This window comes from Amblyraja radiata, chromosome 10, assembly GCF_010909765.2.
Source record: "Amblyraja radiata isolate CabotCenter1 chromosome 10, sAmbRad1.1.pri, whole genome shotgun sequence".
Lineage (NCBI taxonomy): Eukaryota > Metazoa > Chordata > Chondrichthyes > Rajiformes > Rajidae > Amblyraja > Amblyraja radiata.
The window spans coordinates 9,669,816-9,682,726 of NC_045965.1; the positions used below are offsets into that span (position 1 = coordinate 9,669,816).

At 42.5% G+C, this 12,911-nt stretch overlaps 1 protein-coding gene across 1 annotated transcript in view; it reads left to right on the plus strand.

Moving 5' to 3' along the window:
- kcnt2 (potassium sodium-activated channel subfamily T member 2) overlaps nucleotides 1-12,911 on the plus strand; it is a 302,520-nt gene that overhangs the window by 17,261 nt on the left and 272,348 nt on the right. Inside the window, 2 exon segments of the mRNA XM_033029131.1 lie at nucleotides 1,724-1,772; nucleotides 8,825-8,884. Coding sequence (XP_032885022.1) covers nucleotides 1,724-1,772; nucleotides 8,825-8,884 — 109 coding nt within the window.

Consider the following 12,911-nt stretch of genomic DNA (forward strand, 5'->3'; position numbering starts at 1 on the left):
GGTAAAGAAGTGTTTTGTACCAAGGTCGCCACAACCATGGAGCGGTTCAGACATTTCCCCGTCGGTAACTATTGTGGGAGCTGACGTCAGGGGAACAGCTGCCTGGGAAAACGAGATGACACGCTTGGTTAGGTAGAGAAGATGAGCAATTGCATTTGTAAGTAGGAGAGTGCACTGCCTTTGATCCTGAGGGGAAATCCCATCAATGCAGCCTTTGCGTTGGAGAAAATGTAATCTCACTTCTGTTGAAGCCAGTCTCAGCGTAATGCAGCTGAGGAACAACTATTTTGGACCGTTTAAAAGAAATCTGTGCAGAATAGATGCTGTGGTTTTTATCAGATGACTATAATAACATTTAGTATGTACAATAACAACAACTAAAAGGCATTTGGACAGGTACATGGGTTTAGAGGGATATGGGCGAAACGTGGGCTGGTAGCACTAGTGTAGGTGGGGCAACTTGGTCGGCATGGTCAAGTTGGGCCGAAGGGCCTGTTTCTGTGCTGTATGACTCTGACGACAATAAATGTTTCATTTTACAATTGGGATTTATTATTACATCCTATGTGCGGTGAAGTGCCGCAGTTATTTCACAGCACCAGAGACCCGCGTTCCATCCTGACCTTGAGCACTGTATGTGTGGAGTTAGAATGTTCTCCCTTTAACTGTGTGGGTGTCCTTCATGAGCTCCCAATTCCTCCCACATCCCAAAGATGTGCAAGTTTCAGTGTTAATTGGCTCTCTGTAAATTACCCCTTGTGTGTAGGGAGTGGATGAGAAAGTGGGATGACATAGAACTAGTATGAACGGAAGGCATGGACTCGGTGGGCTGAAGGGCCTGCTTCCATTTTGTATCACTAAACTAAACCAAACTAAAGGTGCAAAACATAATACTTTATGAATAACAATGATATGTAGACAAAAATTAAATCCACCAGTTTGATCTGAAATTATTACTTTCTTTGTGTTTTGTTTTATAAAGTTGGGGCTGTTCCAGTCAAAACCGCAGTTTCACCAAGACTGGGTAAGTTGTGGAATTGTTTAAAAAGTACAAAATAATGACTCATATCAAACTCACATTTTATTCGCATCATTATAAGAAAATATGCTGATGAATTGGTGAGAAGGAACTGCAGATGCTGGAATCTTGAGAAAAATACAACATGCTGGAGGAACTCAGCTGGTCAGGCAGCAATCTGTGGAGGGAATGGAGAGATGAATTTTTGAACCGGGACCCTTCTTCAGTCTGACCCTTCTCCACATCTACTGCCTGACGCATTGAGTTGCAGCACATTGTGTTTTACCAAAGGTTATGGTTTTGGTCTTTGGAAAATCACTGCTGACCCAGACGTACAGCATAGAAACAGGCTCTTCGGCCCATCGACCACCAGTTTACAATAATCCTACAGTAAAGAGGTTTAATGTTGTGGAGCACACCAGGGATTAAGAAAATGAGGGACTTATGAATGGTGTTAGCATACATGAGGAAACTGACACCTTCATATGATCAAAATATCTGACTTTCCCCCTCGCACTCCATCAGTCTGAAGAAGGGACCCAACCTATAACATTGTCTGTCCAATTTCCCTCCATAGATGCTGCCTGATCCACTGAGTTCTTCCAGCACTTAGTTTTATGGTCAAGATTCCAGCATTTGCAGTTCTTTGTGTCTCCATATACAAAATACAAGCTAACTAAAATTACCATTTTGATTTACCCTCAGATCCACTATAATATGGGTAGAAAGAAGTCTTCCCTTGTGGGGTTTACAGGTAAGGTGTAAATAACTATATCAAAATCACTGGAAATAACATTTATTTTTGCTGGAGCTAGATTTGGATTACAAAATGAAATGACAGGCAAATATATTTTTCTCAATGCACTTGTTGCCAATCATGCTTTATTAGAAGAAGAAAATAAATGTGTTAATGGGTATGGAATTATAAGATCATAAGTGATAGGAGTAGAATTATGGGCCTGTCCCACTTAGGTGATTTTTCAGCGGACTGCTGGCGACTGTCAAGTTGTCGGCAGTCGCCTGAAAAACCGGAGACTGGAACGGTGACTGTCAGAGTGGAACACACACACACGCACACGCACACGCACACGCACACACGCGCGCACACACGCACACACGCACGCACGCACACGCACACACACACACACACACACACACACACACACACACACACACACACACACACACACACACACACACACACACACACACACACACACACACACAATCACATCGCTTCCTTCACCAGCCCGTGTGGATTATTTACACAGCCCATGTGCATTGTGCCCATTTACACACAATGTGCAAAGCCAAGGTGATACAGACACACACCGCAATGAACAGGAAGGTTGGTGCTGTAAAAAGATGGCTAAAGCACAGTGTACGGTAAGTCCTTTAAAAGAGGGGGGGGGGGGTTGAGAAGGGGGGAGAGGGGGAAAAAGGGTGGAGAAGGAGTGGAAACAACTTTTAAGGAGCCAGAGATACACGGCTGTGAAGCTCGGCGGACATTTAACATTACCGGTCGGTTATCCTTGGTTCTGAAAACTACTGCTTACCTTTTTTTCCCCCAATGAGCCAATGAAATTCACCGGTCAGCACTGGCTCCAACCTAGGAGAACCTCCAAGAACCTTCGACCTCCTGGCAACCCACGAGGACCTCCTGCCGACCCACCTACGGCTCGAGAATTCTCGCAACTCTCCATGGCGGCTTCAATCTAGTCGCCGCTAATTTTTCAACATGTTGAAAAATTCACGGTGACCATAATGAGGCCGCGACTCGTTCCCAGAATGTGGGAACTCCTCACGACCATGGAGGCGACTCCCCGGCAACCACCTGTGAACATGTGGCGACCATGTGGCAACTGCATAGTCTCCTGCAGTCGCTTAAAAAGTCACCTAAGTGGGACAGGCCCATTAGGCCATTCAGCCCATCAAGACTACCCCGCCGTTCAAATCATGGCTGATCTACCTTTCTCTCTCAGCCACAATTCTCCTGCCTTTTCCCCATGACCCCTTACCACCCGTACTAATCAAGAATCTGTCAATTGCACCCTGGCCACTCACTCTTCTCCCCCCTCGCCCAATGGGCAAAAGATAGAGGTGTGAAAACGCACACCTCTTGATTCAGGGACAGTTTCTTCCTCACTATTACCAGGGAACTGAATCATCCTACCCCACCCACAGAGCAATCCTGACCTACTTTCTACTATCATTGATCCGACTTTACTGGCTTGATCTAGCAATAAACATTATTCCCTTATTGTACCTGTACTCTGTAAATGGCTCGATTGTAATCATGCATTGTCTTTCTGCTGGCTGTTTAGCACCCATCTAAATCTTTAGATTCTCAGTACACGTGACAATAAACTAAACTAAATTTCCGCCTTAAAAGTATCCATTGACTTGGACTGCACAGCTGTCTGTGGCAATGAATTCATCAGATTCACCGCCCTCTGACAAAATAAATTCCTTCTCATCTTTCTATAGGTTGGTCATTTTATTCTGAGGCTATGGCCTCTGGTCCTGGACTCTCCCACTAGTGGAAACATCCTCTCAATCATCAGAGTGTATGAATTATATAAGATAGATATCATGCCTGCACGTTACTTTATGCTGCCATTCAGGCCGATTTATTAGATTGATGGGAAGCATCAGTTCTCACTGACTTTCTGTATTTTCTATACCATATACAAGTGGTACATGCAGCAAATTAACTTCTATCCATTAGCTTGCTCTTGGTTTCCATTGATTTGAAGATAAGGTCAGGTTTCACAGAGTTTTGAAAGCTTACAGACAAATCTAATGTGCTTCGCTATTCTTTCTTTCCCCGGCTACACAAACTGTTTATTACTGTCTGGGATTTTAAAATAATTTATGCTGTCTGCTGTTAAAAAAGTCCAGTAAATGTTGTTCTTTAGTGCGCCATGTATTCTTGTCCTCGGAGGGGACTGCTGAGTGCCATTTCTGAGCTCCAGGCACGGTTCAATAGGCATATAATATTCCTAATACGACAAATTATATGACCGTTGCCATCAGCAATAGCAGTAGACTTCCAAGAAGATACAAAACAGACACCACACATTGGGAACAAGAGCCATCGAGCTGCACAGCATAGAAACTGGCCCTCTGTCCACCTTGTCCCCACCAACCAAGTTGGTATATTGGGCTAATCGCATTTGCCTGCATTTGGTCCAAGTTCCTCTAAACCCTTCCTATCCACAGAGCTGTCCGAATGTCAATTAAAAGTCATAATTGTATTCATGCACTACCTGCACTCCAGGGACACTTTACAGAGGCCAATTAACCTACAAACCCGCACGTCTTTGGGAAGTGTGAGGAAACCAGAGCACCCAGAGGAAACCCACGCGGTCACAGGGAGAACCAGCAAACTCCACACAGACTTTGTTCGGTGACTCGAAAATCCAAGAACAAAGGAGGCTGCAGAAATTGGTTGACATTGCCTAGTCCACCAAGTACTGACCTTCCCACCATTGAAGGGATTCACAGGAGGTGCTGCCTGAAGGAGGCAGATAATATCATCAGAGACCCACACCAGCCTTACCATACTCTCATCTCGCTGCTATCATCGGGAAGAAGGTACAGGTTCAAGAACAGCTTCTTACCAGTAACCATCAGGTTATTGAACTATCCTGCACAATACTAACCACAGCCCTACCTCAATCACAACACTATCCAACCACTCCGGGCTTTGCACTAGCATGGTTGTTCAACCTACCTTGATATTTGCACTATCCTTGTCTAGTTTACTTGGACTGGCTGTTAATTTATTGTATATTTATTATGGTTGTTGGATCTCCATCTTTAAATTTGCTGACAACACCAGCGGGGTTGGACAAATTATGCTTAATGATGTCTCATAGTATAGATGGGAGATTATCGTCTGATTGAATGATGGCAGAACAACAATCTTGCTCTAAATGTCAGTAAAACCACGGAACTGATGTTGACTTTAGAAGAGGAAGGCAGAGGATCCACAAACCTGTCTTTATCGACGGTTTGGTGGTGGGGAGAGTCACCAACCCCCAGTTCCTGGGTGTACATATCTCTGAAGATCTGGCCTGGACCCGGTACACAGATGCAATCAGAGAAAAAGACCCACCAATGCCTCTACTTCCTCAGAAGATTGAGGAGATTCGGTATGTCGATGAATACTATAATCGAACTTCTCCTGGTCTGCCGTATAGAGCATATTGACTGGTTGCATCACGGCCTGCTTCAGCAACTCAATCACCCAGGAATGAAGGAGATGACAAAAAGTGGTGGACACCGCCATTGAAGGGATCTACAGGAGGCACTTCCTCAAAAAGGCAGCCAGCATCACCAATGACCCACACCACCCTGGCCACACTCCCCTTTCAATCCGAAGGGAAGAAGGTACAGGAGCTTAAAAACTGTGACCTCCAGGTTCAGGAACAGCTTCTTCCCAACAACCATCAGGCTAGTCAACACTACAACCACCAACCAAACTATGGACTATGAACTATCTTGGTTGCAGTAAGGACTGCAAGTTTTTGTTTTGTGCTGATATTTTTTTAATTTATTGACCTTTTGTTTATTATGTTGTCTATGAGTACTGAGTTTACAGACCTGGTATGCCGCGACATGTACTGTAAACATCTCATAATTCAATTTTTGGAAAGCAGTGCATTCAGAAAGTATTCAGACCCCTTCACTTTTGTCACATTTTGTTACGTTACAGCCTTATTCTAAAATGGATTAAATTATTATTTTTTTAATCATCAATCTACCTACAATACCCCATGATAAAAAAGTGAAAACAGGTGATTAGAAAATGTTGCAAAGTAATTAAAAAGAAATAACTGAAATATCACATTTACATAAGTATTCAGACCCTTTGCTATGACACTCAAAATTGTGCTTAGGTTCATCCTGTTTCCATTGATTATCCTTGAGATGTTTCTACAACTTGATTGGAGTCCACCTGTGGTAAATTAAATTGATTGGACATGATTTGGAAAGGCACACACCTGTCTATATAAGGTCCCACAGTTGACAGTGCATGTCAGAGAAAAAACTAAGCCATGAAGACGAAGGACTTGTCCGTAGACCTCCGAGACAGGATTGTGTCGAGACACAGATCTGGGGAAGGGTATAAAACAATTTCTGCAGCATTGCAGGTCCTGAAGAGCACAGTGGCCTCCGTCATTCTTAAATGGAAGAACTTTGGAACCACCAGGACTCTTCATTGAGTTGGCTGCCCGGTAAAACTGAGCAATCGGGGGAGAAGGGCCTTGGTCAGGGAGGTGACCAAGAACCTGATGGTCACTCCAGAGCTCCAGAGTTCCTCTGTGGAGATGGGAGAACCTTCCAGAAGGACAACTATATCTATAGCACTCCACCAATTAGGCCTTTATGGTAGAGTGGCCAGATGGAAGCCACTCCTCAGTTAAAAGCACATGACAGCCCGCCTGGAGTTTGCCAAAAGGCACCTAAAGGACTCTCAGATCATGAGAAACAAAATTCTCTGGTCTGATGAAACCAAGATTGAACTCTTTGGCCTGACTATCAAGCGTCACGTCTGTTGGACACCAGGCACCGCTCATCACCTGGCCAATACCATACCTACGGTGAAGCATGGTGGTGGCAACATCATGCTGTAGGGATGTTTTTTCAGCGGCAGGAACTGGGAGACTAGTCAGGATAGAGAGAAAGATGAACGGAGCAAAGTACACAGAGATCCTTAATGAAAACCTGTTCCGGAGCATTCTGGACCTCAGACTGGGGCGGAGGTTCACCTAGAGAGCATTTTGGTATGCCATATTGCATATGACAAAAAAAAACACTCATGACTCTGGAAATATGTATTTACATGGAAAGGCTGTTCCAGTATGGGAGAGTCTAGAATCAGAGGGCGCAGCCACAGAATTAAAGGATGTAGCTTCAAAAAGGAGATGTGGTGGAATGTATTTAGCCAGAGGGCAGTGAATCTGTGCAATTCATTGCTACAGATGGCTGTGGGGACCGTCATTGGGTATTTATAAAGCAGAGATTAGTAAGAGCGTCAAAGATTACGGGGAGAAGGCAGGAGAATGGGGGTTGAGAGGGATAAAATAGATCAGCCATGATTGAATGGCGGTGTAGACTTGGCGTGAATGGCCTATTTCTGCTGCTATGTCATGGTCTAATATCTAATTAATGTACATTATGATAATTTAGGTTGTTAATTTAATGTAATTTGAGGCATTGTCATATATTAGCACCATTTTTCAGACTGGTCTAATCACAATTCAAGGCATCTATCTCTATCCATGCTTTGTGACAATGTTGAGGATAGCAATTGTTCTGGTAGACCAATTTGTAAATAGTTAATGACTTTCAGATACATGGGTGAATCCAGGAAGAATGTTGTAACAATACAATTCTCTGGACCTCTGACATTGGGACGAGGTTTTGTAATAAGCAAATAAACAAACAATTTTGAGAGTTTTTTTTTATGCCACAAAAGCATGGCACGGTGGCGCAACAGTGGAGTTGCTGCCTTACAGCGTCAGAGACCTGGGTTCGATCCCGACTACGGGTGCTGTCTGTACCGAGATTCTACATTCTCCCCGTGGGTTTTCTCCGAGATCTTCTGTTTCCTCCCACACTCCAAACACGTACAAGTTTGTAGGTTAATTGGCTTGGTATAAATGTAAACTGTCCCTCGCGTGTGTAGGATAGTGTTAATGGTCAGTCCGGACTGGGTGGGCCGAATGGCCTGTTTCCGCGCTGTATCGCTAAACTAAAAGATCTACAGAAGTTATAGGATATTGAACAAGTCCGCTCAGATTAGAACATTGGGACGGAGGTGGCTTATTAAATGGCTTATTAAAATCAGGGACAGATTTTGATTTGAATATAACAAAGCATTTGTACATGACACCGTACAATTTTGAGTAAGGTCATAGTGTAATATTGTGTTTATGGACCCAAGGACTGTGACACGTTTAAGCATCAATAACACCATCAGTTCTTGGTAGGTAAAGGGTGCAATGCACTGGAGATGCATAGAGTTAATAAAACATTATATTTTAATTATAGCAAATGCATTAAAAGCTTCAGTAACTATCAACTTCTATGAACTGTATCTTGGGTTGCACTACAGACTTTGCTTTTTTATTTGCACAAGCATTACAGTTAATAATTAATTTCATTTTTTTAAATTATTATTTTAATCTGTGTGTTATTGTGTTTATGGGACTGTTACGCCGCAGCAAATAAGAATGTAATCGTTCCGTTAGTGGTCCTTATGACAATTAAACACTATTGATTGAAATAACAAAGATCCACTCTAGGATGACTAGTTTCCATAAATATTAAACTAAAAAATAAAATTAAAATGGAGTTTATAGCTTTGTAACTATTCTGCCAAATTTGGAAATAAGCAAATAAAAAACGTCAAAAGTGCTGGAGTAACTCAGCGGGTCAGGCAGCATCTCTGGAGAACATGGATAGGTGATGTTTCGGGTTGGGACCCTTCTTCAGACATCAAGGGTCCCAACCTGAAACGTCACCTACCCATGTTCTCCAGATATGCTGCCTGACCCCTTGAGTTACTCCAGCACTTTGATTTTTTATTTGTAAACCATGCATCTGCAATTCCTTGTGTCTACACTTGTAAATCAGTAACATTGAAATCTAAAATGTTCCCCATTTTAATGTTTCAGGATGAATTGCCATTATATTCTGTAGTATTTTTACAAAGATTCTTTAATGCTTAATTAAAAGCCTGAGGCGCGTTTCCTCAGATAACCTGTTATGTTAATCTCCATTCTTTCCTTTCAGGTTACTGTGGCCTTGATAAGTTTCTTTGAAACAATGTTGTTGGCTTATCTCAGCTATAAGGTAAGCTTCTTTTGATTTGAAACGGTTGCTAGGCAACATTGCTTGCATAAACTCTCTGGATTCAGGGGATCCTCAGATTGTTTTTTACCAGCTGGTCGTGAAACAAAGGTCAATAGAATTTGCATTAAATGAAAGGACATAGGTCATAGCCAATTCCCGTTGTGCTGCAAACTCGTAGATAGTGTTTCCATTTCACTATTTGAATGGCTATGATTTACGGGGATAGACACAAAATGCTGGAGTAACTCAGCAGGTCAGGCATCACCTCTGGAGAAAAGGAATAAGTAACATTTCGAGTCGAGACACTTCTTCAGACTGAGAAGGGTCTGAAGAATGGTCTCGACCTGAAACTCCACCTATTCCTTTTCTCCAGAGATGCTGCCTGACCTGCTGAGTTACTCCAGCATTTTGTGTTTATCTTCAGTGTCAACCAGCATCTGCAGTTCCTTCCTATACGAGGACTTGGCTATTGATGGAAAAAATAGATATTGCAGTCTGATGTAAAACTGATTAGTAATTAGATCAGTTGCTAAGCATTTTTTTAACAAGCAATGGGTGGGAATTTAGATGTAAAGTTAAAATGGATTGCTCTTCTTTTTTAATTAATTTAATTTGTTAAATTAACAAGGATGTTAAGTCTGTGTTAATGAACCTTCTTAAGGTGCAGGTACACAAAATTGCTGGGGAAACTCAGCGGGTGCAGGTTAAGGTGCAGGTGTTTTTCACAACTCAGGAAGGAATTCTCAGTGGAGAGCTGGATCAGACCTGCTTTTTGAATCATTCAAACTGCTGGAAGGTTATTTTTTTGTTGAGGGTGTTCGATTGGCTTTAGACTGCAGACTGAAGGGAGTAAGCTAATTGGGATGCTGGCCTTAGAGGAGTCAGAGAAGACATTTTGCTGGATTAGTTAAGAGGCTGTCCCACTACAGCGACCTAATCCGTGAATTCAGAAGAGTTTGCCCTCGACTCATGCTCGCAGCATGGTCGACACGAAGTCCTAGGAGATCTTTGTAACTCTCCTTCATGCTCGAGAGTAGTCCCCGCGTACTCGAGGCCTCAGCTAGGTTGCGGCGTATTTTTTAACATGCTGAAAAATGCCCTCGAGTAAAAAAGGTCGCCATGGAAAAAATCAATACTTTTTTTACTCGTAGGTTTAGTCGAAGTAGGTCGTAGTAGGTCAGCATGTTATTCGTGGGTAGTCGAAGGTAGTCTTAGATAGTCTTCATCATAGTCGAAGGGAGTTCGAAGGAGGTCGTCTTCACTCTCCACTATTCAGTGTCCAATTTTTTCGAAGCTAGTCTTCAACATAGTTGATGGAGGTCGAAGGAGGTCTTCAACATGACATTTTTTTCAAACTCTCCTAAACTGAGTGTTTGTGGCTAACAGGCTGGAGAAACTGTGGGTGTTGTAGATATATTATATTGAGTGTTCAAAGAAAATCTTTTGGAAACTGGAGGACATGGGTTCAAGGTAATTGGAAAAATAACTTGTGGTGATCTGGAGATGGTCGGAACCATTTTCCCGGGGTGGAAATGTCTAACACCAGAGGGCATGGCAATAAGGTGTGAGGGAAAAAATTTAATGGAGATGTATGGGGCAAGTTTATTTATTACACAGAGGGTGGTGGGTGCCTGGAATGCAGGGTTGGTGGGGGAGGCAGACTGTGGCATTTAAGAGGCTTTTAGATAGGCACGTGGAACTGCAGAGAATAGAGGGATATGGATCATGTACAGCCAGATGAGATGAGTTCAACTTGGCATCATGTTTGGCACAGACATTGTGGGCTGAAGAGCCTGTTCCTGTGCGGTACTACTTTTTGATGCGAAGGAACTGGAGTGGTTAAAGATCTAAATGAAGAGCATAAAAGTGATTAATCATTTTCAGAAAGGAGTTGGATGCATACTTACTAGAATCATAGAGACTTATACCGTGGAAGAGGCCATGCAAGCTAATGTGTCTGCTCTCTGCTAATGAAGATGGACTATTTTAGTTTACGAGATCCTTGATCGTGAAGTGCTCACTTGGATATTTTTTACTTTTAGTTTTGTATTGTTTGATTAACAAGGATGTGGGCAACTGGAAACATTTTTCAATTGTGTGGATGTGGGCTGAATGGGTTGCAGGGCTTCTGTGTTGTATAGACGCACGAAACTGCAGATGCTGGTTCACAAAAGAAGACACAGAATGCTGGAGTCTGTAGAAGGGTCCCTACCCAAAACATTGCCTATCCATGTTCTCCAGTGATGCTGCCTGACCAGCTGAGTAACACCCACACTTCGTGTCTTCTTCTGTGTTATATCATTGACTATATAATTACCCTTGGACACAATTAACAGACTAGTCAATTGTATATAACTTCTAACGAGCAACTCAAAATGTAGATGGGTTTCATTAAACTGCTACACTTGTCGGCAGAATCCTGTCTCGAAATGCAATCAATTGAGATATCTTTAATGAATCGTGTATTTTAAAAGTTGGATTGTTGTAACTTTTAATCACCACTATTAAATTACCATTTTTCAATTAGGAGGCTGGCTGTGCATCAGATAACAGCCAATTCTGGGTGATGGGGTGGGGTTTTGTTTTAATTGCCAGCTGGTCTCCATTGGGACTAATCGATTCCTTTTATTTGCCCCCACTCCCACCCATAATGACACAGGACCAAGGCAATTGTAAGTGTTATGCTTTGTTAACATGTGGTTTGCGCACTGTTTTGCCAAAAGAGCACATGCCAGCTCTGAGCAAACTTGCTTAATGAACTACAGGAGAAGGCATAGCTCTCAGGTGAGATGGACAAAGTTTAAAGCAGATGCACAGGATATGTTTTTAAAGTGGTGAGTGCCTTGAAAGTGCTGTTGGGGGAGGTGGTCAGGGTGGCATTTAAAAGACTTTTGGATAGGAATGTGGATATGGAGGGATATGGGTCATGTCCAGGTAGATATCTGAAGAAGGATCCCAGCCCGAAATGTCGACTGTCCATTCCCTCCACAGGTGCTACCTGGCACCTTGAGTTCCTCCAGCACTTTGTGTTTTTATTTCAGGAACATCCACAGTTAATACATTATCAAACAACATCAATATTACCTTTGTAACCCATTCTGTACACACTAAATCCTGCCTTTTTCCAAATGATGATTTATGATGACAACAATGATGATTTATGGTGACACCTTGTGTGCTTGCCAATTGCAAAAACAAAAGAATTATTTTCAACTGAATGAGAACTTGTCCATGCAAGATAATTTAATTCATGTAAATTGTATTTAAATCACAAGCTGGGGCAAGACCATCACATCTGTGTCTCCAATGTTCTGGGATCCCCTGAATGCAGTTCATTTGTGGTTGTCTGCACAAAACATTTGAAGACAACAGTTTTCCTGAGAGTACATTGGTCTGTGCTACCTATTTGCACGTTATGAGAATGGGTCACTAATTATTCCCAGGGCTGAGCCAATGCCCAAATAATTCTGTAAAGCTTTCTAACGTTAATAAATAACAAGTGACTTATGATGAACGTTTGATGCCACTGGGACCGTACTTACTGGAGTTTAGATGGGTGAGGGATCTCATTGAAAGTCACCAAATAGTGAAAGGCCTGGATAAAGTGGATGAGGAGAGGATGTTTTCGCTCGTGGGAGACGAGGACAAGAGCCTATAGCCTCAGATTAATTAGAATGGAGTTGAGGATGAATTTCTATAGCCAGAGGAGGGCTGAAGGGCCTGTTTCTGTGCTCTACTAACCTGTGACACTATTCCGATCTCCTTAAAATACACACCATGCCTTGACGTATAGTAGCCTTGATTTTACATCGTAAAAATGTGTGGAGTCACTTGTCAATGAAATCCAAATTTGATTAATAGTGTGAAGGTGGTGTGAAATCCCTTCCTGTGTTCCCCCTGCTTGTATCCAGAACTGCCATAGCACCGAAGCAATCTTTCATTAAATCAACAGTTAATCTGCAAACCCTTTGAACTAAGTTTTTTTTTTCCCCCCGCAGTTTTATATTTAGAACACGGTTGTCTATCT